This window comes from Heliconius melpomene, chromosome 9 (genome assembly GCF_056956725.1).
Source record: "Heliconius melpomene rosina isolate 202511_hmr_F chromosome 9, ASM5695672v1, whole genome shotgun sequence".
Taxonomy (NCBI): Eukaryota; Metazoa; Arthropoda; class Insecta; order Lepidoptera; family Nymphalidae; genus Heliconius; species Heliconius melpomene.
In genome coordinates this window covers 5,863,599-5,891,142 of record NC_140397.1, presented here as the reverse complement: position 1 = coordinate 5,891,142, position 27,544 = coordinate 5,863,599, and the positions used below count along the sequence as shown (strand labels likewise).

General features: G+C 33.6%; 1 protein-coding gene across 4 annotated transcripts; it reads left to right on the top strand.

Annotated features, from left to right (window-relative positions):
- Nucleotides 1-1,504: 1,504 nt before the first annotated feature.
- LOC146536354 (uncharacterized) lies at nucleotides 1,505-26,208 on the top strand. Of its 4 annotated transcripts, none has more exons than XM_085190097.1 (5): nucleotides 20,292-20,573; nucleotides 20,700-21,465; nucleotides 21,770-23,615; nucleotides 23,646-24,777; nucleotides 25,125-26,208. In XM_085190097.1, exons 2-5 carry the CDS (start codon nucleotides 20,704-20,706, stop codon nucleotides 25,234-25,236), a joined length of 3,852 nt encoding a protein of 1,283 aa, XP_085046223.1. In that variant the 5' UTR covers nucleotides 20,292-20,573; nucleotides 20,700-20,703; the 3' UTR covers nucleotides 25,237-26,208. The 4 variants fall into 4 exon arrangements, with proteins under 4 accessions (XP_085046226.1, XP_085046223.1, XP_085046222.1 ...); XM_085190099.1 differs by having other exon boundaries at nucleotides 20,293-20,573; nucleotides 21,770-23,609; XM_085190100.1 differs by lacking the exons at nucleotides 20,292-20,573; nucleotides 20,700-21,465 and adding exons at nucleotides 1,505-1,686; nucleotides 19,051-19,090 and having other exon boundaries at nucleotides 21,770-24,777.
- The last annotated feature ends 1,336 nt before the right edge of the window (nucleotides 26,209-27,544 follow it).

Below are 27,544 nucleotides of genomic sequence, written 5' to 3'. Positions count from 1 at the left end.
TCCATAGAAAATTTAAGACTCCTAGCGCTTATAGTAACGAAGTTTCATGCAAACTACCAACCCTAAAAACAACCCTTTAGGGGTGGAATATTGGAAATTCCCGTTTCCGTGTGTACTTACATCTTATAAGTGACGTCCATGCAAAATTTGAGACTCCTAGCATTTGTAGTAAAGAAGTTTCGTACAAACTTTCAACCCCAAAAACAACCCCTTAGAAGTCGAATATTGCAAATTCCTGTCTTAGCGAGCACCTACGTCCTATAAGTAACTCCTGTGCAAAATTTCAGATTCCTAGCACTTGTAGTTTCTGAGATTTCGTGATGAGTGAGTGACCTTTCGATTTTATATATATAGATATATATTTATATCTATCTATCTATCTTTATTTATATATGAAATAGTCTTTCCTTCGTTGGTGTGACTCCATGACAGACGCAGTAATATAACGTACGGCCGGGTGTGTGTGACGTATATTGCAAAGCTACGTTTGTTTAATAGTCAACGAACTTCCCATACCACACTCCAAATTGTATTTAATATATTTCATGTAAATTATTCTAATACTATTCTAGATTATTATTGGATTAAGTTCACACGTAAATAATTTTTTATATATTCTGTATGAATGATAGTACTTAATGATAAATTTTAAAGATAAGATAACATAAGTTGCAGCAATACTTATAAGAGTTTTTTAATATAATCTGTGGTCGATATTACCACCCATAGGGATAAGAGGCAGAACGCTGAAAAATTCACCGAATTCTTCAACAAACTAGTATTTGCATATCTTGTCTATCTTGTTTAGTAGAAGACTAGACTTCAAGTATGAAGTTCATATATAATACATTGTTAGACTATTAGCCTATAAATAGTTAACTAACTTAATACTTGCTATGAATGGCTACGAAAAGTAATAATTGATATTTTTTTCCTTTTCTTTTCTTTTTTTAACTCTTTTTTTAGTTTTACGCTGTATTCCGAAGAAATGAAAATATACATTTAAATAATAAGTAATATTAATTAACTTATAGAGGCCCCTCGTGGCGCAAGGCATGACTGTAAAACCCATTGGTCGTGGGTTCGATCCCTACACGAGGAAATGAAATATTTATTTGAATTAATATTTTCATTTCTTCGCCCTGGTATCGATGCAAAGCGTGGCGTTGAGTTCTGCCACGCAACGCCTGCAGAATTCGTTTGTGGAACGGAGGTTAACACAAGCTTCCCTCTGCCTACCCTGTTGTGTGCAGGATAATGCGCCGAGCTGATAAAACAATATATATTCCTTATTTTCCATGCAAGTAACATGAGATGAAAACACTGCACCCAGCAAGGAGGTTCTCTACGCCACTGTTGCCAACATTATGACAGCGAAATATAGTTTAAAATTAAGAATTAATTCAATTAAATTCAAGAAAAGCATATATTTATTTGTCAGACTAAAAAATCTTATGGAATCGCAAATACACGATTACGTTATCCAGCAGTTAGGTCTCGAGTTCACATTCAGAGTGTTGCGTCCGGCGGAGCTTGTCGCTTGAGAATTTCGCTCAAACAATAAAATTATAAGCGATTTATAAATAGATTACAGTGTGGACCGCCGTCGGTTCCGTAGTTCCACCCAGGAGTTAGAGGATCAGAGGCGTGTGCTGCGCGCGCGCACCGGCTGCCGACTGCTCGCAGGTTTGTACCACACCTGTTACACCTCACAATGTCATTATCACTATTATTATAATACACTTCGCGTAACAAACCCTCAGTCATCGCCTGCCCGCTTCCGTAACCCGGTGGTTTTGGCAATGTATATATAATATATTATTAGTTAAAAGTAAGTGAAAATAGATGTTTTTCATTACTAAAAACTATTTGAATATTATTCAAGTTTTCACATGACAGAACACATTTTCATTCAGCCTTTCAGCGTTTGCTTTAACCGAGCGTGTTCTTACGTTTAACTTTTACGTAAACTGTTTTTATAGTTGAAGTTTTAATGTTAAAGTTCCGTAAACTTCGTGTAAGCTAATTAAGATATGCATTTATATTAATTAATGCGGTTACGTTATATTTAATGTTACTAATTATATATGAAATGATGAAGTGCAGCGTTGAGTTACGCCTCTCAATACCCAATGTTTTGAATTCTAAGCTATGTAGGGAAAAACCGTGAAACAACTTTTCAATATTTATATATTTTTTTTAACGCCATTCTGTATCCAACACACAGCAGGGTAGACAGAAGGAACCTACTGAAGACAATCTATTGCGTCTTGAGTGGTGGAACTCAACGCCGCGCTTTGCCTTGATAGCATAGCAAAGAAAATGAAAATTTTAATAGTTCATTTCCTCTAGTGGGAATCGAACCCATAACCCACAATCACACTTTGAGCCCCAGAGCCACGCCTGGCTTTTTAAAATGATATATTTTGATATTCCGTTAGTTAATCGAGTTTCATGTATAAAAGCTAGAGGTGATGTCAGTAGACAGTTGCGAGAAATGTAGATTATTTCTGTTGATAGCGTGGGCGGGCGGTGTTTAGCAACTTTTTACGCGTCCTAACATAAATGCAGTATGAAATTAATTTTGATTTTATTTTGAGTGACGACCTCGAGTTTATATTGGAGGTGACTTGTACATCTTAATTTATTAAAGGTTCTCTTGAAAATTGTAGAGAAATTGTATTTTTTTTCTTCAAATATTTGTGTCATGGTTGTTTTTGTATGTAAAATGTATATACATACAGAAAACGTTAAATGTTTTTTAAATTTATTATTTAGAACATAAATATACAAATTAATGGCCAGTAGAAAATTGTATATGAGGCATCCAGAAATATTATAATATTATTGTTTATTACATACTTTAACTAGGCAATGAATGAAATTCCTAGGAATTGTATATACTTACTTACCTGCTGTTCAAATACATATTGGTTTATATTCCTAAATTCCAACTGCAAATTTAGTGGTTTTTACATGCAAGTAACATTAACATTATATTTGAAATTTTTAAACTTAAAAATAACTAATATTACCTATACTTAAAATCTGCTAAACCTGTAGTACCAACTACCGCCACCCCCCCATATTTATTGGTAATACACATATACCTACATGTATAATACCAATAAAAATTTGCATGAAATGCAAGCAAGTAAAGTCATAGCAAGTAACACACTCGTATTATACATACATATCGACGCATTCGGTAATTCATAGACAAAGTATAAAATAAATAATATTTCATATATTACCTACACGTCTTAGTGATTTTATGTATTGCCCAGGTATTGTATGAAATACCGTATTATACAGACTGCCGATAACACTCATAATAATAGAGTTCAAATTCCCAAACTAAAAAATATATTTTTTAAATACACCTAGTTACACATTAAGAAAAAAAACGTTTAAAAAAAACTAAAAACTAAAACATGATCGGTAATCCATTTAAGACTTTTCATATAAAATTCTCTAGACTCCCACACTCTAGTATTAAGAATGGATGCAGGTCCTTTGAAAATTGTGCCACTTTTTCGCGACAACAATATATTTTCCCGGAAGCTTTTCTTTATTCATACTTTATTCTCTAGAATTTTAGCGAAAAGAATGGCTTTTTGAGGGATTTTCGTCATATTTTAAATTTCATTATACATATGTTTTAGTACACATAAAAAAACTAAAAAGATAAAAAAAATGGTTGATTGGTTTGTAAATTATAAAATATGCAAATTATATGTATATGATACAATTAAAAGAAAATATCTGAGATGACTAAGATTTTTTAGTTTTAGTATTAATTTTACGCAGCTTAGTAACTGTTGGTACTTTAGTGTTTGTTGGTAAACAAAGTCCAAAATGTTATCAAATCAGCTTCACGCTCTATCCCGCAGATAGCAGGGTAGGCAGAGGGAACGTAGTGTTAAGACAATCCGTTCCCCACTTTCCGCCAAATTTTGGAGGCATTGCCTGTAGAGTGGGAGAACTCAACGCCGCGCTTTGCCTCGACACCAGAGCGAAGAAATGGAAATATAAACGTAAATAAATATTTCACTTCCTCGAGTGGGGATCGAACCCACAACCGTCGTGTTACAGTCACACCGGCTGCGCCACGACGGTCTATATTCTTATATAAATACTAGCGGACGCGCGCAGCTTCGCTTGCCTATTTAAGGGCGAATTCTAATAACCCATGAAACATGTGTTCAATGAAATATTTTGAAGTCTAAATTTCAAATTTTATAAAAATCGGTGGCGATTTAAAGATTTTTCCATACAAACTTTCAACCCCTTATTTGCACCCTTAGGGGGTGAATTCTAGAAAACCATGTAACATATGTTTAATTATATACGTTTAAAAGTCTGAATTTCAAATTTTATGAAAATTGGTGACGATTTAAAAAAAACCTATACAAACTTTCAACCCCTTATTTGCACCCTTAGGGGGACAATTCTAGAAAACGATGAAACACGTGTTCAATTAAATACTTTTAAAAATCTAAATTTCAAATTTTATAAAAATCGGTGCCGATTTAAATTTTTTTCCATACAAACTTTGAACCCCTATTTCACCCCTTTAGGGTTAAAATTTTTCAAAATCCCTTCTTAGTGGATGTCCAGATTATGAAAGTAAACTTTTGTCCAAATTTAACGTTTCTACCATCAGCGGTTAAGGCTGTGCGTGCGTCTTACCTCAGTCAGTGAGGACAAGTCCTTTTATATATATAGATAAATATATTTAAAAACGTCTTAGTCTCATAAATTTATTTAAAGTTAAAAGATACATTACATAAGATTCCAATAATTAGCATTAGTAGCGTAAACCAATTGACTGCCAAATACATAATTTTTCTTGGCAAGTCCTCCGGAAATGTGCAAAGTAATTTATTCGAAACGAACATTAATGAAATGTTTCAGTGTTGCTAGATTATTATTATTTTCTAGTAATTTTAACTATTTTAGTGAAAAATCATATAAATTTTTCGTAATTATTTCCGATATAGGGTGGCGTTTACAGATTTTCTATGTAATCTTTGCACACTGCTGTGAGGTTTGATGAAGTCATTGCAAGGAGGCATTGCGTGTTGAGTGGCGGAAGTTAACGCCGCACTTTGCCTCGATACCAGATCGGAGAAATGAAAATATTGAATATTTAATTTCCTCTAGAGGGAATCGATCCCACAGAACCCCACAACTGCGCCACGCCTGGCCTTACTTTGTAGTTGCTATATAACCTTTTCACAAGTTTACAACCTGAATAATTTTAATCTTAAAATGTAAATTTAGTAAATAATTATCAAATTTAAAACTAAAATAGTTTATACGTGCGATCATAAATTTAATATCTTATACCAAATGAAAGTAGCGCTAAAATGGAGACGTGCCAACTATGACGTCTTGTAAGGCGATCCAGGTGTTTTTCTAAGTGTTAATGAACTGGTATTATTAATATTATTTTTAACTTTCTTTGTAGTGCTTGTAAGTTCAAGGGTTTTAGAGCTGGCTATGATATTCTAAATCCCATAAAGACAAAGTGCTTTCATTTATATCTTTGTTTTATCAAAATAATATTTTTATGTAATGATATTTAAGAACAAATAAAAAAAAATTTCTTCATGTCTTAAAACTGGGTTCTCTCTGCCTACCCTGCTGCCTGCGGGATACAGCGTGAAGCAGAAAAAATCTTATTCAGCTTCTTCATGGAGAGGAAACCTAACGTTAAGACACTCCTTCGTCATCCAACGAATTCTAGAGGAATTGTGCGTTAAGTGGTGGAACTCTTTCATTTCCTCAAATGGAATCGAATCCACAACAACGTTTGCAATCCCACACGTCTGCTCCTGCGCCACGACTGGTCTCTTCTATCATGTTATAGATATAGATAACAAATACTATATGAATTAAAATAGAAAGGTCCCCTGATATACTGCCAGCATGTGAGCAGAAAATATACAAATGAGGGTAATTTAAATGCTTAGTTAGTACGTTAGATATAAAGATATAATTTTAAATTTAATTTCTAATTTGACTTATAGCTATGTTAAAGTACATCGTAAATTATATGACGTGGACTTTAAATTGAAATGGTGCATTTACTGAAAATCCGATTAAAATTAGCAACGTGGTGGGATTAGAGAATGTTGTAGATTATTTTAATAACTTTTCGTTTTGTGTATTGAAATTTATAATATTATCATCTTAGCTCTATCGCGGACACTCCAGGGTGAACTAAGGGAGCCTAGTGTCATAACACTCCGTTCCCCATTTTCGAACTCAAAACCTATCGCACCACGACTGGCCTCTATTGATTTTGTTAGCATCTCCATAGGGTCTCTTAACAATGATCAGTTGGCAAGAGAGAATGCTATTTTTTTTTTTTTTCAGGTCAGTCGTTGACAGGGACAAAAGCTTTTGTGAATGTAATGCTGCAGGTTATGGGTTCGTTTCCCGATCGAGGATATAAATAAGTATTTAATATTTTCATTTAGCTCTGCTCTTTAGCGTTAAGCCCGTCTTTTGTACATTTTTTGTAATTTTGTGCAATAAAGTATATATAAATAAATAAATAAATTTCCTTTACTCGGGTGTCGAAACAAAGTGCGTTGAGTTTCATCACTGCCTCCTGAATTGTGAGAAAAATTGGAAACTTTGTGTCTTAAAACACTAGGTTCCCTCTGCCTACCCTGCTGAAACTAAAAAAATGTTTCAACTTACGACTTTCTAATTCATACTCTACCAACATTCCATACTCATATAATATTATTTCTGAATGGAATCCATTCCAGAAACCAAATACGTCATATTTACTGCACAGTACAAACCCGTTTGCAATAAACAGTACGTACGTATGTTTGTATTTATGTATATATATATATGTAGCACTATTTCAATTTCGAGGTCGCGCTTCGAAAGCTAGTTCTACATGAATAATGGGAGTGTGCTAACAAAAATTATGAAAATGTTATAGTGGATTTGAAATTTTACTCTAACTTTGGAAAGTGAATAGAGATTTGTTATTTTTGTATGGTATTTTTTTTAAATTTCATGTTTTTAGAGGCCAGTCGTGGGGGCACAAAGTGTAAACTGTAAAACCCACAGGTTGTGAGTTCAATCCCCACTCGAGAGGATAAAATATTAATTTAAATTTATATTTCCATTTCTTCGTTCCGATGTCGAGGCAAAATAGCGGCGTTGAGTTATGCCTCTCAACACGCAATGACTCCCGAGTTCGGCAGAAAGCGGCGAACGGAGTGTCTTAACACTAGGTTCCCTCTGCGGGATTCAGCGTGAAGCTGGTGTTTTTTTAATTTATTGTTGTCTTATTTTTCCTTCGTGGCATAATGGATTAATGTCTATATATAAATGAAATGGTTGTTAGTTCGATATTCTCTCGAGGAAATGATAATATATTTAAATTATTTTCATTTTTTGATTTAATAATGATGATGTACAGTGATGAGTTCTGCCACTGACTTGATTTCTGTATAAAAACGGGATAAAGCGTGAAAAACTATCAATTATCAATTTTTCACGCTTTATTAGCGTTTATCATTTCAGTGTATGTAAATTCGGTTTAAAAGTGCAAACGAAAATATTTTTCTGACTATTATTTACTTGTTTATTAAAACAAAGAAGCTTTTTTAACTATTGTCTTTATGTAACAAACAATATAATTATGATTGGCTGGCTGAGCTTTAACTATAGGTGTACTATACTATAATAGTTTATATCTACGTATAATAACGCATAAGCCTTGACCCATTTCGCATCTAATTTCGAACTTTATATCATTGCTATCGTAGCTAGTTTATACATATATATTTAGATTGATGAATTTATGATAGGATTTCTCTATTGTATACTTATTTAATTTAAATAAAATATATTTTTTATTTTATTTAAATTTAAATGTCACTTGAGTAACTCTAGTTAAGTTGATACAGTATTCAACATTTTTTTTATTGGTCCTGGTCATCATTCGCTTATTTTGTTCTCCAAGACCGTAGTGGCGCAGTGGCATAAGCGTATGTTTAAAGGGGAAAGTTGTGTTAGATTTGGTGTGACTATAACCGCCACTGCTTGTGGGTTCGATCCACACTCGAGAAAACGGAATATTTATTTCAATCTATATTTTTATTTCTTTGCTCTGGTGTCTTGGCAAAGCGACTCAACTCGCGCTACCTACAGAATTTGGCTGAAAATGGAGAACGGAGTGTTTTACTACTAGCCTTCTAGCATCCCTCTGCCTACCCTGCTGTGTGCGTGATATAACGTGAAGCTGACAAAAAAACCACAATTCTTACATTTAACGTCTACATATCCTGAAATGATGCCAAAGCAGCAGTTACGTAAGGTACGCGCGTCGCACACCATAATAAGTTATATAAACTTTATTTATATACCTATTAAGTTCTAAAATAAGGTCCTCTAAAACGCAACCCGCGCTATTCCAGAGCATTTAATAAAGGCCACACTCATTGCGGTTGTAATAGCGAAATACAGCATCACTTGCCAGCAATAAAACACATCCGTGGACATGGTACCAGCACGATATACTAGCTGTTGCTGTGAACTAACTGTAAGGGAATTGTCAAATTTCTAATATCTATTTTTCTTTTTTAAAGTGATTTTTCTAAGGTGTTTTTAACATTTTTAAAGTGTTATTCCATACTGGGAAAGAAAAATGCTTTTTAGAAAACGTATAAAAATTTTAATGTAGCGGGGTTTGAACCTGTGCCTCTTGGAAACCGTCCAAGGCCTCCATACTAAGCCATACATTCTCGCTACGTTATGGTTTAGTGGTCGGAGTGCTTGGACGGCTTATGAGATGCGCAGGTTTAGATTTTTATACATTCTCTAAAAACCATTTTTCTAAGGTAGTTGATGTGGGGGGTTAGATAAACTAGGTGCAAATTCAATTTCCACTTGTTTTTTTGCCTAATATAAAACCCTGTTTTTTTATGAATAATATTATGAGAGGTAAGAATGGTAGGGGGGGGGGGGGAGACCTCAGTGGACCTTCGAAAACACAATATAAATGCTACTGGTGCATCAGGTTGATTACAGTGGATGAGGCGAAAGAGGGGGCAAGCAAGGGATAGAGCATGAAGCTTAAAAAAAGAATGAAAATTTACTACCAACGAAAAAAGAATATCATTAAGTGTCCATTCTCTATATTTATATTAATTAAAAAAATATTGCTCTAGCTGAAAGTAACTGTTGTTGAAAACAAGCAACCTATTCGTTAATAATAATAAAGCTTATTTGGATCTTACGTACTTTTAATACTTTCAAGGGTTTGTTGTTTTGTGAAAACAGACTTTCTCATTATATTACACCTATAAATAATAGAAAAATATATTTATATTCTAACATTTTAATCTTTTGAGTCTCTATTTTTTTATAATATATAAACAAACAAGTGGACCCGAACGCGGCTACGCCTGCTTGAACTATACGAATATTTATTAAATATATTTATGAAATTATTTTCAGTTTTCAATAGAGACATGCGTTAAGCAAGCTCATTTTGGGTGACGTTTTCTAACAACAAACTTTGTAAATCGTTGCTTAGCAACGACAGTTGTTATTAATATGGCGGAATAAATTACATGTCAAATTAATAAGTATTTTAATATATCGGTATATCTCGAAAATATTACAAATATGAGAAAAAGAAGTATCCTATGTTCATTCCGAGACCCTCAAGTATCTCTATATGAGTATTTTACCACAATTATATTGGCGGTTTGGCCCTGATTGCGTAAAAGACAGACAGACAGACAGACAGACAGACACACAGAGTTACTTTCGAATTTATAATATAGGTATGGATTTAGATATAGAAATGAAATTTAAAGTGACGCAAAAGACTATCTAATTCTAAACGTATACCACGCGTGAGTTGATAAAGGCGCATATATCTCCTGCAGTCGTAATTGCAGTAAATACGCGGCAACAGCGCCCACTAGCTATAAAACACACATATGTCGGCTAAGATACTGTACGGTTAGCAGAAAAATTGTATTTTCGAATGGCTTTTAAATTAAATAATTTATTTTTTTGTTATTTTACACTTTTTTCGCTGGATTGATAGAAAATTAAGTGATAAATCGCTCTGTTATTTAGTGATAAATGATAAGAAAACTTACTTATGACTTGAGACTTATAGGAAAATCGAATTCACTACCATCGATTGCCGCACCAATAAAAAAAATATTGTGTATTTTTTTATATTATATACGCTATATCTCTTATATAATAGGGAAGGTAGAGTGAGAATCGAATCTACTACCATCGCGTTTATAGTCGCACCTTTGTACCCCTACGCCAGACATAGCTACAGGCAAAAACTAGTTAAGATATCTCACAATCGAGATACATTTGCCTGCTGACGGTACAAACGTAAAGAGAAATGTAATTGTGATAGTAGATAATAAAGCGTTGTTTTCGCAATTCGCCCGTTATAGAGGTGACTTTGGAATTGCTCGGGTGGAACGTGGAATGATGCTCTGTTTTCTTCTAAGGTTTATTTCTAGGGTTGAATTTAAATGGATATGATAATTTTATTTGTCTGGAATGCAAGGTCGTTGTGGTGCAGCGGTGTGTCGGTGGTCGTAGGTTCGATTCTGATTGGGGGGAATGGATTATATTAGTTTTCTTTCTTTGGTAACAAGATAATGCCCGACGTTAAATTTCGTCATTCCTATGTCCATGACGTTTGATGAGTGATGTTTAACATTTAGAAATGTATTTTGGATTCGGAGACCACGCAACTCAGCGCGCAACTCAACCCCGCGCTATGCCTTGTTACCAGAGAAAAGAAAATGTTAATGTAAATAATTATAATAAATAATAATTCACTTCCTCGAGGGAAAATTGAACCCACTACACGCTTGTGCCACTACGCTAATGACCTTCAAGGGCTTTATTGAATCAGCTTCACTTCTGCAGAATTCTGGCGGCATTGCGTGTTGAATGGCAGAACTCAACCACCAGAACGGAAAAATGGAAATATAAATTTAAATAAATATTTCATCCCGTAGAGTGGGGATTGAACCCACCACCAGTCAATTTTACAGCTACCCTCTCTGCCCCTGCGCCACGACTGGCCTCAATATATTGAAAAATTTCAATATAATTTACATGAAAACAAAATATAAGTTAAATAGGTATTAACATGTTCGTAGGTAGGTGTAGGTTCGGCACGACGCCAAAACGTTAATACATTTCACAGACAATAACTAAACAGTGTCTATAACTGTATCCAGCTTTTCTTAGGCTAATAAATTAAATAATTGTTGAATATTTGGGTTATTTATCGTGTTTTGATTCTATTTCATTATAAATTATAAATGTTCTTCTTATATTGAAAATGAAATCTAAATTTTTCCGAGATCTCCGCAGTATAATGGTACAGCATCAGAACGGTAGCGCGATGGTTATAGGTTCGATTCCCACTAGGGGAAATAAGTCAATTTAATTCCCCTCTACTAACAAAATAAAGCGCGTCGTTAAGTTTCGCCACTCAACACGGAATGCCTCGAAAATTCGGCGAAAAACACGAAATGGGGTGTTACTAGGTTCCCACTAAGACAGTGGGAACCTGCTATATGCAAAACTTGATATAAAGCGTAAACATGAGAGAAAAAAAATAGCATTTATTCACCTTCCTTTATTTATTTATCAGTAGAAAAGTAATATTTCATGAAACAAATAAAAATCTTGCAAATACACCTGTAAACTTACAGCTGGTTTACAGCAAGCAGTAACTTGAAAGCGGAAATTTTATATATGCACATCGTAAATGCTAATTGCTTATAAACCTACTACCTAAGACTTATAAAATTCATATTAAAGTTATTGCCCTAATATTGGTTATATGGCTTTATTACTTAATATCCAGAGGCCAGTCGTGGCGTAGGGGCACAAGCGTGAAATTGTAAGCGTGACAGTTTCTGGGTTCAATTCCCACTCGAAGAAATGAAATATTTTTCATTTCTTCTCTCTGGTCGCTCGAGATTCAATACCTCCAGAATTCGGCGGAAAATGGAAAACGGAGTATCTTAACATTAGGTTCCTTCTGTGTACTTAGGTTCCTTCTGTAGGATACAGCGTAAAGCAGACAAATATATATATATATATATGACTGTACAAATCTATATTGAAATGATTTACATTACAAGACAAGTGTTTGTATAAGGTAGTACTGGAGTTATACTTAACTAGGATCTTCCTATAAAAATGGATTCAAATCTTTTTCCACAATTCCAATGTCATAGTCATGTGTCACAGTATATAAAATATATATAAATAATTAATACAGATTTTAATTACTGTATTAATATCAAATCAGCTTCACGCTGTATCCCGCACATACCAGGGTAGGCAGAGGGAACCTAGTGTAACACTCCATTCCCCAATTTCTCTTTGCCTCTACACCAGAGCTAAGAAATGGAGATATAAATTTAAATAAATATTTTATCTTCTCGAGTTGGGATCGAACCCACAACCAGTCGGTTTTACAGTCGCACTTTGTGCCTCTGCGCTACGACTGGCCGTACCTTATTACCCAATATAAAACAAATATTACAATTATTTCTCCGTCATTCTTCAAATTGCCCCCAGCTTTCATGAAGAGTTTAGAAAAGAAATAATTAGAGTGTCGCCACCAATAACAAGTCTTGACGTTAACAATAAATAATGGGAATACAATCGCTTTTTATAATACACTTATATATATATAATAGCTTTATAAGTGAAATTGTGGTCGTGCCGTCGTTCGCATGGGTGAAATTAAAATTAATTTGTATATAGCAGTAATTCTGGTATTAAATGACTATTATTATGTTTTTAATTTCTTTATTTATTTATTTCCAATTGTACTGTAATTGAAAAATTAGTTTAATTTTAAAGAGCTTGTATGTGTACTTGTACAAGATTTAACAAGTTTTTAGTTATTTTATTTTGTGTCAAAAGTGTAGAAAATACTATTTTAAAAAAATAATTGAAGTTTAAAATATAAAAAAGCTTTAAATGGTATTTTTGGTAACACTAGTATTTGGCAAGAAGTTAATAATATTTTAATTGCAGAACTATTAATTATATGAATATACAAAACTATATTAATACTTAAATTGAAATAAATAAATTTTGTTACAGGTCTTTTAGAACGAAATTTATTTATTTTAATACTTAATATTAAAACTTGAACATAGCGGGATTTGAACCTGGGCCTCTTCGAAAATCCCTAAAAAATATAGAACAGAGTAGAATTCCAAACAAGGCTAGGATTACATGTCCAAGAGCTCTAACCAATTAAGCTGTACGTTCGCGTTCGAATACAGCGAAATATCTGAACGATTGTTAGTACTTCTATAGAAAGATTTTTTTTAATCTTCTTCTATCTATTTTTTTTTATGAAATATCCTTGTGAATATATATATGAACAGTTTCACAAACCCATTTTGAAGTGGATTTTGTGGCGTTAGTTTTATTTATACCATTAATCCTGAAAAACAATTTAAAAAAATAAGTTAATGAATTACTTTTACGTTCTGATATTTTAAATGATTTTATTTGTCCTGTAAAATATATAAAAATATTGACATCACATTGTCCTTAAGAGTTTAAGACTTGTCCTCACTGACTGAGGTAAAATGCACGCACAGCCGTGCGTAAACGCGTGAAAATTGGACAGATGTTTACTTTCGTAATCTGGACATCCACTAAGAAGGGATTTTGAAAAATTTTAACCCTAAAGGGCTGAAATAGGGGTTAACAGTTTGTATGGAAAAAAAATTAAATCGGCACCGATTTTTATAAAATTATAAATTCAGACTCTTAAAAATATTTAATTGAACACGTGTTTCACGGTTTTTTTAGAATTTACCCCCTAAAGGTGCTATAAAAATCGGTGGCGATTTAAAGACTCTTAAACATATTTCATTGAACATTTATTTCGTAGTTTATTTTAAATCATCCCCTAGAGGTGCAAATAAGCAGGCGAAGCTGCGCGCGTCCGCTCGTATATTATATACATTTATTCAGAAAATACAAATGACCTTCAAACTTAAAAAATATATATAGCCTGTAGTATTGTTAACTAGAATTTTTCTCTAATTCTTTTATTTTACAATGTATGAAAATACGCGCACGCGCCGGTGACAGTCGAGGCTACGTTGTCCTTGAAAATTCCAGTAAACATTACTTATATATTATTTACGAAATGAAATTTCTTTAAATTAAAAAAAATATAGATATGTAGATAAATATCTATATTTTTATTGATTTTTAAGTTTTTAACTGTTAAACATATTCTAAATATGCTTATACATATTCGATATATGGTTACGTCGTAGTCTTATGCAATTATAATCATTTAACAAGAGAACTCACTCGCTCATTTCGCTTGCTGAAATTATAGAAAAGAAACTTATTTTTTTCTCACACTCTTATCTAAATTATAAAAATCACTTATTTCGTCCTTTTGTATATAAATGCTTTCATAGCATTTTGGCATCATCCTATAAAAGTAAAGTACGGTGTTACGAATTCGAGCGAAGAGTGGAGAACTGATGGTCTTGACACGAAGCCAAAAAATCCTATCCTGGATTTACTAAACAATTATTGTATGCAACCTAATTGCGACGTTAAATTCGTAGTTTTAATAGAAATATAAAATATTATAATCTGGTATGTAAGAAAAAGAAAGACTTTTTATTTTGAAAATTATTTTATAAAGAAAATCAATGTATTTTAAACCATGAACAGATTATTTTTTCAGCTTTACACTGTATCCCGTATATTGCAAAGGGAACCGAGTATGAAGAAACTCTGTTCCCCATGTTCCGATGATTTTTTTTAAGGCGTTGCGTGTTGAATTGAACTCAACGCCGGGCTTTGGTCTTGGTGCCAGTGCGAACAAATGAAAATATTTATAAATAATAATAATAATTCATTCCCCCGAACGGAGATCGAACCACAACCGTTGCTATACAGTTCGACCTTTGTACGACTACGCCATGACGACCTCAAAACATAATAAACAGATGTTTCCTGTAAATAATATATTTATTATTTGATCATACATTACGAGGCAACATAAAAATTGTATAAACACTAAAAATAAATACTCTCTAGTTTATTTTCACAGTAATAACTATTGTTTGAAACGATTTAGGTTTTAAACATAAAATATTTAGGTTCACTTTTTGGGAACCTTTATTTATTTTATAGTGCAATATGTTTAAATATTAGCAATATCTTCTTTACACAGATGTACCAGTTGGTTATTAATTATGTCTTCTTTTTTTTAATTGTATGTAAGATGTGAATGTAAATAGTCGTATATTAATAATATGTATTTTATACTTGGAGATTGAAGTATATTTGCTCTGGCAAGACTACTCACGGCGTTATATTACGTAATGACGTGTTAAATGTAACACGCACTATAACGTTTTTACGTGAAAAATGAAGAATGAAGTCTTTACAGTAGATTCTCTGTTTTTAAAATCGAGAAGCTAATTCTAATTGGGTTTCCTCTACCTACCCTGCACACGCGGGATAGAGCGTGAAAAAAGAAATATCCATCCGTTAAAACTATAGAGAAGAATAAACCACAATTTATTCAGCCATGCCATTGGGAAGCTAGGAACGACAGGCGATCATATTATGCGAGGACTATCGCTGTAGGAAATCTGCACTGAATGAACTTATCCTCAGCATTTGCCTTTCAAAGTACGAAAATTTTTCCGCAATCTTCGCCATTATTTCACGAAACATACGATCTATTACGTGTAAAATTGTATGAGAATTTTCTCGATTTGAAAGTGTTTCATAAGAAATTGGGTTTTTTATTCCGTTGTTAGCTTCAATGCTTGTACCGCTTATGTAGGGCAGAGAGAAGTGACAAAAAGTAAGTCACTCTTCTCCAAGCTCCGAATTCGAAATGAATGTTTTGAATGGGTTCCCCATTTTCTCCCAATTTATGGAGGCATTGCATGAGGAGGAATTAATTGTCGCGCTTTACCAGTGTGAAAAAAATGGAAACATTAAATATTTATTTCCTCGAATGGCAATCGAACCTGCGCCACGACTGGCCTCAACTATTGGCATTTACTTTTTAAATAATAAAAAAAAATCCATAGAAATATCTGAATCCACATTCTTAATCTCAGGTTAGGCTCTCGTATATTCTCTTCTCGAAATGACTACCAATAAAAACATTTATTAGAACCAAATTTATTACTTAGACGTAGTAAGTAACAACCAAAATTGCATTTGGTCGGTGCATAAAGGGAATGTCTCGTAAACTTTAAGTTATGTAACAGCCAATAAGCCATACATTTTGTTAATAGCTTCAAATCTTTTGTTTTTATCCAGGCTCCGTATATTTGGAAAAATCTGTGAGACCACGCGATCTAAGCGATATATATTTCACTATTTAAACCCATTTTGCATACAGCAGGATAGGCAGAGGGAACCTAGTGTCAAGACACTCTGCACTCTTCGCTGCACCTTTGGAGCCTTTTATTGCCTTGTTGTCAGAGCGAAGAAAGATATCTAAATATTAATAAATAGTAATTTATTCCCTCGAGTGGGAGTCGAACTCACAACCGTCGCGATACACCTTCACCTTTGTGAAGGTGTATCGCGCTCCTCCTCCACTTTTTTTTCAGCTATTATCCTTGCCATCTTTTAAACATTCTCTCAATAGCCAGCTTGTCCATTGCGGTGTGAAATAGTAGCTAAAAGTAAGGATTTATTGAAGCATGTATTTCTAGAAGCTTCTAGAGAAAAAAAAAAAGTTTATTATACATACATTAATGTATGAAAGCTGTATGATAACTCTTTGAACAGGGTTAATGGTCGAATCTTGTTGGACGTCTGCCTAATGCTCACTTGACATGTATGATTTGTTTTATTTGTTTATCTTGATAGATTGTGGTTGATATTAGAAATTGTGGGGGGAAACGTTAATTTTATACTTCCTTTGTTCCTATGGGAAGTAATGTGTAAAGTGTTCGTAATTATTAGGGGCAGTTGTGCACATGTGACTGTTAACGGAACAGGTTGGGGCTTCTGTTCCCATTCGTGGAAATTAAATGTTTAATATTTTCATTTTTCATTGTGGCGTTTAGGTAAAGGACATTGCCTTCAGAATTCGGCGGAAAGTGGGGAGCGGAGTACCTTAATATTAGGTTCCCTCTATCCACCCTGCTATTTGGGGGATAAAGCGTGAAGCTAAAAAAATATGCTATAGTTAACCTTCAAGAAATATCAAACAATTCCATCCCACACTAATCCCCAATTAGTAATGAAGTAAGCACATTCTTGAAACACCCTTATCTGATGGTACGACAAGTGGGAATAAAAGATATTGTTACCAGGGCTTTTTCCGAAAGCTTTCCTAATTTTCTTTAGAGAAAATGGTAATCGAATGTGCGAGGATGCAGGAAATCGTCGAGCTGGGTATTTTCGATGTTGTAAATGAAGTTTTGCTTGTACCAGCAATATCTTGGCTATCTAATTCTAAGTGTAATTTTATAGGAGTGGGCTATAAGCGTTTTATTTAACTTTCGGAATGTTTTTCTTTTGATTTGTTTTGATTTTGTGTTTAAAATTGTATTGTATCCCGTACCTTACTTTCCGACATCGTGTGTTGAGTGCCGGGACTTAACGCCGCGTTTTTCCTCGTTACCAGGAACGAAGAAATGAAAATATTAAATATTTCAATCTCCTTAATAGAAATACTAACAGAATAGTGATTATTGTATGGATGGAGAGTTAAATCCGTGCTATGGGATATATTGTTGCGGTAAATCTGTGAATTTACGTGTTTTGGCACGAATTATGGGGACGTAAGTAGTTTACGTTCAATCTATTTGTCTAATTAGATCGTTATTGTTATGTTTGTTTACAAAACACGCATACGAATATGAATAATAGATCATATTTTTGGTATTTAATTTTTCCACTTACCGCTGAATTGTCGAGGCATTACGTTTTGAGTAGCGGAGTTTAACGCAACGCTTTTGCTTTACTAACAGAGCGAGACAAAGAAAATCATAAATAAATCATTCCTCCGAGTAAGAATTAAAACAACAATTTTTACTCTTGGGCCACTACGGCCTCATCAGGGAAATAGTGCAAAACTAAAAAAAAATCAATGTGAAAATCTCAATAAAAAATACCCGATACTACGCAGCTAAAACACAGGGGAAACCCTCTCCTGTTATGTGGAATAGTCCTGAAATAAAAGATAGTATAAAAAACAACGATTTTTATACTCATTTTTATGAGAACGATTACTTAAAAACTTACAAACTACAAAAAAAACAGTTATAAACTAAATATTGCGTGTATTTATATACAAAGAAAAACTGGTATTATGATAAAATAAAAAAAAGAGTATTAATGCTTAAAATTTCACGCAGATTTACTATACAATGTCAACAAATTAACAATTTTCATGAAGATTTTCTGCTATTATTATGATTTTTGGTCCAAAATATCACATTAATTATGCATGAAAACCGTCAAATAAAGGCTTTACTTAATTTTATTAAACGTTATTCCGATAATGTTGTATTGTACTGATTCATATTCAATTTTAAAACAATATGTGGATTTAATTAATGACGGTTCGTTATACTTTATACTAATGTAATAGGGAAAATTAAAATTATTTTTAATTTAATTATGTAATATTCTTTATTTTTTTCTGGGTTCACGTGTATATCTCGCTCTTAACAGGGTAGGCTCAGGGAACCTAATACAATGATACTACATTCCCATTAAAACACTTCCGCTCCGTACTTTCCGCCGAATTCTGGAGTAATTGTGTGCCGAGTGGTGAAACTTAACGCCGTACTCTGCCTAGTTACCAGAGCGAGGAAATTGAAAATATGAAATAATTCATTTTCTTGAATGAACTTAGCGGTATTTGAATCTAGGCCTCTTAGAAACCCTCCAAGTGCTCCGACCACTAAGTCATACATGCACAATGCACATGCACATGCATATATACGTTTTCTTTGATTGCAGAATGTCGTCTACATCAGAGTCAACGAAGACAGAGATAAAAGTGAGTACATATATTAAACTTTAAAAATTTTAATTAATAACAACCAAATTAATAACAATGAACACCACTGTAAAAACAATGAATGGGAATGAAATATTTTAATTTCTCCGCTTTGGTACTGAAGGTGCGGTGTTGAGCTCCGCCATTTAATACGCTATCTCTCAATTGCGATGAAAGAGGGAAACGGAGTGTTTAAGATTAGATTGTCTATCCTGCTAGAAGCGGCAAAGAGCGTGACTCTGCAAAAAAATAATATTAACAAGAACGACTGTAACGTACGTGAGAAATTACAAAGTTTAATACTTACATATACGAGTATGTAAATACGGAGATGATTACTCTTACACAAATACTTTTTTATAACATTTAAAAGGCAAAAATTAAAAGCATTTAAGCATTTAAATGTTAAAAGTATAAATAAAAAGATTCATTTAAAAGATTCTAATTACTTTTTCATGATACCGAGCTTATAAAATTGTTGAGAAGAACTTACACAAAAGTGCAGTATAATTAACATTCAGTGGAAATGGCTTAACATAAAGTAACAACATAATTTATATAATAGTATAAATAAGTAGATTTACCGACTCGACGCAGTTGATATGTACCTTATGTAACGTTATGGTTATGGGTCCAATCCTACTCGTATGAATAATATAAGCAATATTTTTCATTTATAAATTGTTAAATAAATAAATAAAAGTGAAATATTTATTTAGGTTTATATTTCCATTTCTTCGCTCTGGTGTCGAAGCAAAGCGCGGTCTTGAGTTCTGCCATTCAATACGCAATGCCTCCAGAATTCGGCAGAGCAGAACAGAAGTGGGGAACAGAACTTAACACTAGCTTCCCTCTGCCTAACCTGCTGTGTGCGGGATACAGCGTGAAGCTGATAGGAATTGTTATTCTATAAATTTTAAAGAATAGCGCAATGTTTCATACTCTTGTTTATTTAACTTCCAATATGTTCTGAAGGTAGATAAAACAAAAATATATATTGGAGAGTGCTAAAGAAGCATACATATATTACACACCATATGAATAATGGTAAACAATGGTAAATCAAAGCTGATGTTAATGGAAGCGGAGACAGGAAAAACTGTACAATAATCGCTCAAAAGAAACCACGCGTTCTGTCGATTCGCCCAAGACAAATTGTAGAAGACGCCCGTTATTGGGGTCGCGCCCAAAATACATGGCGGTAAGCGAGCAGACGGCAGTAGGCGGCAGGCGGCGCACGCGCCGACCGCGCTTTACCATCGGACTCGAATACACTGGGTCATTTGCAATTGGATCTATATTTAACCGCTGAGACCGGATATTTGTGTGTGTATCGTAAAAACAGTTTTTTTTTCATTTTAAGTGATGTGAAAATTGAAAAAAAGTGAAAAGTGAAAATGTTTCTATGTTAAATAATTAAATATCTAAAAATTTATGTTCTTGCAACACAGGAAACAGTTGCAATAAATTACCTTTAACTTCTGTAAGTATTTTATATCTATTTTTTATTATTGTCAGTTTGCCAACTTGTTCAAAAGCTACAGTTGTTTTGATACGTTAACCACAAAAAATTGGTTACACATGGTAAAAATCTATAATATTATTTCAGCACGATGAATCCCCCTTCAGCTTTATATGGAGCTATGAATAAGGAGCGTAAACCATTCACATATACCCCAGGAGGGCTAGATCTTTCAGAAATTAAGTCAGAACGAATGGCTAAACGTTTAATGCGAAATGCAATGAGCCAAGGTGTACCTGAAACTCCAGCACAAACGGTTCAATCCCCTCCTGCTTCGGGCATACCAAATGCAATACCGAATTTTAATTGTTTACCAGTACAAGTATTTCCAACATTTCAACTGCCGGCAAATCCAAAGTCATTATTAAGAACAAGAAGCAATCCTAATCCAGTAAAAGAAAGCTCTTCCCATTTGGCGCCGCCTTCATCAACACTTGGTATTGATGATAAACTTAATACTGATCCATGGAAAAAAACAGAAAAATCGTTGCCATGTTACGACAGTAAATATGGTAGTTGTAATAGTAGCAATAGCAACAATATATCATCTACAATATTTTTTTCTAATAATCACACTCTATATGGATCTTCTAACTATGGAAGCAATGAAAATAGAAATATATTACTTCCAGAAAAATGTAATGATGTTGAAATTTGTCAAACGAGACCAAAAGGAGAAACAAATTTTAAAGGAAAAGAAAACAATACCCTAAAAGACATATTCGTATATGATTCAACCATCAACGTGAAAAACACGGATATTTTCCCAAAATTAGATATTGATATCAAAAGTATTCCAGTTACTTTAGCATCATCACTGCAAGATACAGATGCTACAAATAATTACGAACAGGTCGATTTGAAATTACTGTACACTTACTATATTTATATCTATATGTCTGTTTATATTCTATGTTATACATATTTACTCTACAAAATTAAAGAATAAAACAATGCTCTTATAATTATCGTGAGTGTTCTTAACTTTATTCATGTTTACTACTAATATACATATAATATTATAACATTTTTTAGTATTGCATTTAGTAGCTGTGTATTTAAAAGTGTGTTACTAATAAAACATTTGTTTTTTTTATGTTTTCCTTTGGCATGTGTAAACAAAGTAATGTATTCATAAAATTCTTTATATTTTTCAGAAGGAAGTTAAAATTGTTCAGAAGCAGTCCAAAAAAGAAAATAAAACAAATGAAAATGGTGACGCTGAAGCAGATGTAGTGATCAAGCTGCCTTCGAAATCATCAGCAGCTAAGACCGAGACTAAAGTAGAAATTTCTAAGAAAATATTGCCTGATGGAACTATCGAAGAAACTAAAACAACAACAACAAAAACTACTATAGATGGCAAAACGGAGATTACAACAAAGATAGAAACTAAAACAATACCAAAAGAAGTAGATCAGGACGAAATTGAAGAATTTGAAGAAGAGGAAGAAGAAAATCAAGACGTCGTTATCGAGGAAAATATAAGTGAAGGTGAAGATGTGGAGGAAAAGGGATCTAATGCACAAATTAATGAAAATGGTGACGTAGTAGAAGAAAATAGTGATGAAGTAGAAAGTAAGGACAATAAGACTGATATAAAACCAAACGGACATATCATTACTGGTGAAGAGAAAGTTGAATCCAGTACTATTAAAAAAGTTGTGGTCTTGCAATCAACGCAGGATGACTCTGAAGAGGAAATCGAAGAAGAGGAAGAAGAGGTTGAAGTAGAAGATGAAGGAGATGTAGCAGTTGAAGAAGTAGTAATACTTAGAAAACCTGAAAGCAAATTGAGCAATGAAGCTAACAATACAGAAATTGAGAACGATAATGATATTCAAGAAAATGTTAAATTAGCAAATAAAGAAAATATTGAAAACCAACAAGATGAAATCGAACAAGACAAAGAAGAAGATGAAGATGAAGAGGAGTTTGAAAGTTCTACTAAAAATCAAAAAGAAGAAGAAGAAATAAATTATATTGAGGAAACTAAGGAAACAGAAGATATAGAAGAGCAAAATATTGTTAAAGAGGAACCAAACCAGCCGGTTGAAGAAGATGTTGATGAAGATGTCCAGGAAGAAGTTGAAGAAGAATTTGAAGAAGCCGAAGACACTGAAATGAAAGAAAAAACATCTGAAGAAGTTGTGAAAGGTGAATCAGATACTAAAACAGAAGAACCAATAGATTCTGAAGCTAAAAGCGAACAAGAAGAAGTGAACAAGAAACAAGAAGTGGAAAATCTTGGTAAGCATATAGAAGAAAAAGTTATAGAAACTGACGAAAATGAAAATATTGATAAACAAAATGATAAAGAAGAAATAGTGCACGAAATTAAAGTTCAAAGTGAACCAAGAGTGTCTTTTAGAGAACCATCGATACCTTTAGAAAAAGTAGAAGATGTTGAAATTAAGCCAATTGGACCAGCACAAGAAATAATTAAAAAGTCACATACAGAAATAATTACCACCACTACAGATAAACCAAGTGGTGCTTTGAGTACGCAAACTGAATATAATAAAATAGAAAACATTGTAACGGTAAATCGAACTACAAAAATTCTCGATCACGCTTATGAGCAAATGCAGCCGTCGGTACCAACATTGAAAACATACTTTTCATCAAATGACGATAGAATTCTGTCAACTCCACAACCACTATCGAAACCATATCAACCAATATATCCGTCTGAACCACAACCAGAAAGACGTCACAGTTTGCTGCTAGATAGGCTAAGTGTCGATCGTCAAGTGAATGCTTCTGATATTTATCAAAATAATTATCAAACCAACCAAAATTATGAGCAAAACCTATGGAGTGAGCCTCAGTCAGAAGTTTTAACAGTAAGTAATGTGAAACCAAGTACAATATCCAAAGATCAGCAGTGGTATCACCAGATAAACAGAGAAAATACTATTTCTAGTGCTGTGCCATCAGCCCCGCTTTTGCCAAGTCAACAATTGAGACAGACATATACTCAACCTCAACCTCAACCTCAACCTCAACCTCAACCTCAACCTCAACCTCAACCTCAAATTCAAATTCAAGAACCAGAACCACAGTATCAAAGTTTTACGCAACCTCAATACAAACCCAAGCCAGAATTTCAACCGTACGTTGAGAACAATTTACAAAACAGTTACAGAATTTCAAATGATTATCAACAAAGTTCATACTCGAACTATACTCCCAGCGCAAATTGGGCAAGCAGCAATTTTGATTCAAAACCCGTAACCTTAGCACCTTCCAGTCAACCAAATCAATATTCTTCTTTCAAAAAGGAATCAACAGATAGTTATCAAAAATCAACACAATTCTCTTCTTATGTGCCACCACCGTGGGAGCAAGATGCTAGTTACGTACCTGAAATTCAAAATTACTATCAACCCCCGCAATCTTCTATACCAGTTACGCCAAGCATTAACCAAACATGGAAACCTAAGCCTGCCAGCAAATTTTCTAAAAACACGCCTACTTCCTACATCCCACCAGCGCCAAATCAGTCTTTTGTTAAACCACTAACAGCTAGTGATCAGTCAAAGCTACCTGGTAGGAAAACGTATTACAGTGAATATGAACGGCGTTACATATCTGTACCGGAGTCTACTTACATACCTGGAGAAACAAAATTCCAACCACAGCCAGACCCATCCCCTCAATACTATTATGATAACAATGAACCAGCTGAAGTTGTTGAACCACAATGGCGTAAAGAATTAAGGGAATTCACAGAAAAAACCTCAGAAATCAGTAATCAGTATGAAAAATCGTCAGTGAGGCCGCCTTGGGAAGAAGATCCAAAATATAATGCACCAACAGAATATACAGCAACTGTTACTCCTAGTTGGACACAGACTTTAAGACCTCGCACCTGGAGAGAGAGAAGCTACGAGCCTGAGTATATTGGGTCAAAGGCTCAACAAACGAACACGTTAGGACGAGGACGACCGCAGAGCTCATATCTCAAGAGCAACGTAGAGACAATACCAGAAAGGCCTAGAGGTGTATCAGTGGACAGGTACAATCCGAATAACTATCAGCCTCCGCTGGCGTCTGAACATCCGCCAGTACAAAGTCACACATTGAACCCCAACATTCATCCAAAAACGTACCATAACCCAAACGTGCCGGTATACCATTCTCGTGCTTCTGCTGAACCTAGGTAAGAAGTAACTTTATATAATTATGTTTAAATTATTATTGAATTAAAAGTAATATTTTAATAATCCGGAATTCAGTAGAATGTGGAGAGCGGAGTGTCATAGCATCAGGCTTCGTCTGACTACCCTGATACATGCGGGGTACAGCGTGAAGGGAAAAAAACTATAGATATATTTATATAGTGTTCATAATCTATGTTCCATATAGGAAGATCTTTGATTTTTACTATTATTAGACATTAACGTCGGATTTCCAAATATATATAATACTAAATATACACCATTAATCCTTTTAAATTGTTACATTTAAAATATATTTAATATATTATGTATAAAATTAATTTTCCAGAGAGCACGTACCATCGTACCCACAATCACGCCCACGAGTTGAGTCCAAGGCGCCACCAGTTCAGTCAAGATCTTTCAAGTACCTCCAATGGATAACCGGAACTGAAGATTAAATTGTATATTAATATTGAAATTAGAATAAATTAGTTAACAATCATCGAATGAATATCGATATTATTAGAAAATTCGAAATCGATTTACTAAAATGAAATTATTGTATACTGATATTTCGTACTAAAAGATATATTTTTACATTAATATAATTTTAAAATATTTTCGTTTATGTAATGTTATAATACATAGTTACAATGTTGTAATTCACTATTTCCTAGTCTATTTACATATCTATGCATTCTTCTTTAGTTTGAGCATTATTATTCACACGCGGCTTCGCCTGCTTAAACTTATTGTTAAATCTTCACATCAATTGCAGTCTATATTTTATTCTGGTGTATAAGCTGCAAAGTTTTATCTAAAAACGTTCAGTAGTTTTTGTGTGAGAGTGGAAACATCCATCCTCACAAACATTTTGATTTGTACTATTAGGAGCATTTGAATATTTTACCAGTTTCAGCTTTATAAGAATCACTCATCTATTTATATATATATATATTTTTTAACATTACGCAGCGTAGAACGCTAAAATTTGGCATAGAGGTTTTTAGAGAGTCTAGAGAGCGAATAAGAAGGAAAGGAATTCTAAAAACTCCTGTAATTGAGAAAAGGGCGTCCCAATTTTTTTTTATTTATTTAATTTTAAATAACTTTCTTATATATATCATTACAACTTGTTACCTAACTTACCAGTTACTTAATGTATATAAAGTGTAGGGTGATGCTTCACGTCTTTTTCTTCAAAAACACGCTTAAGTCCATTTCTATACTGTAGCTTGTACTTACCATAGGCTATTTACTTTTATTTTATCTTTAATGTTAACACACGAGTACCAAACATTGTGCCATATTATGTTTATTTAATAAAATAGTTTATTTAAATAGTTGCATGAATCTCATTATAATAATTTATCGTTTTTTTTTGTGAACTACTGTTGAGTTTTATGGATTAATAAATTATTAAATTATTATTTGTGTTATTTTACTTAGATTTTAGTCTTTCTGTATGTATATTGCTCTAATTGTATATATTTTCTTTTCTTATACTAGATATACCCGGTCCAGTGGCGTAGCTAGGTTTGCTGCCCGGTGCGGCTCGGGGAACTTGATGCCCCTTTCCTGTTGTTGACTTCTAAAAAAAAAAAAACGTGATCACCGCCGTTGAGTTCTATAAAACAAAGTGATCGTCAATGTTGACTTCTGAAAAAAAAAAACGTGATCATCGCCGTTGAATTCTAAAAAACAAAGTAATCGTCGACTTTGATGCCCCTTTCCTTTTGATGCCCGGTGCGGCTTAAAGGACTTGATGCCCTTTAAAATGGTAAAAAGTCTAAAAAACAAAGAAAAAACACACTAATCGTCCACTTTGATACCCTTTTCCTGTTGATGCCCGGTGCGACCGCACCGCTCGCACCCCCCTAGCTACGCCACTGACCCGGTCTCATGTCATCAATGGATAATCCTGAAACATCTTATGGTTGCTTAAAACAAATTACAATAAATACTTCCTAGGTAATTTTTTAAGATATGATTTTTCCCATTAGATGACGGATTTTCATACTACTTTTGCTGCCAATAAAAGGACAATATTATAAATAACTAAAGCAGAAGTTATCAATAGATTTTTTCTTCTAATTCTGCTACATGCGAGTTTCAGCGGTAACCTAAAAAAATTTAAGACAATTATTATAAAATTTTGTAAATAGTATTATTCTATTAGTTCGTAAAACACATAAGTTAATCCAAAGAGTCCTAGGAATAAATGATTTAGCGTATGCCGAAGGATTGAAGTGAAAACTACAAGAGTGTAAGTTTCAACATTCGTCTCTTCTAAACTTTTGGGTTCTGACCATATTTCACAGTAACAAAATTTAGGGCACTCAACTGTCAAAACTTACGTTATAAGGAAGTGAGTGCTACAGTCCATTGTGTGTTACTTTTACTTGAAATATTTTTCTTTTTTGATTCCCATTCGAGGAATCGAAATATTTGTTATTTCCATTTCCTCGCTTTGGTAACGAGGCAAACCGTGGCGTTGAGTTTTGCCACTCAACACCCAATTTCTTCAGAATTAGACGGAAAGTGGGGAACGGGAGCGGAGTTCCTAGGTTCCCAGGTTCCCTCTGCCTTCCCTCCTATATGTGGGGTACAGCGTGAACCTAAATAAAAACAAAGGATTAGGCTAACACGTCCGAGCTGCGTCACAATGACGCATTTAAATTTAATATATTTAATTGAAATACTAAATTAACGATATTAAATAGATTACTTCATATATAAATTTTTAATTAAATAATAATGATTAGC

Excerpts from the sequence above, each read along its gene's own strand:
- LOC146536354 (XM_085190096.1), top strand. The coding sequence starts at position 20,704 with ATGAATCCCCCTTCAGCTTTATATGGAGCTATGAATAAGGAGCGTAAA. Across the intron at positions 21,466-21,769 it reads CTACAAATAATTACGAACAG|AAGGAAGTTAAAATTGTTCA; the intron begins GTCGATTTGAAA and ends TATATTTTTCAG. Across the intron at positions 24,778-25,124 it reads CGTGCTTCTGCTGAACCTAG|AGAGCACGTACCATCGTACC; the intron begins GTAAGAAGTAAC and ends TTAATTTTCCAG.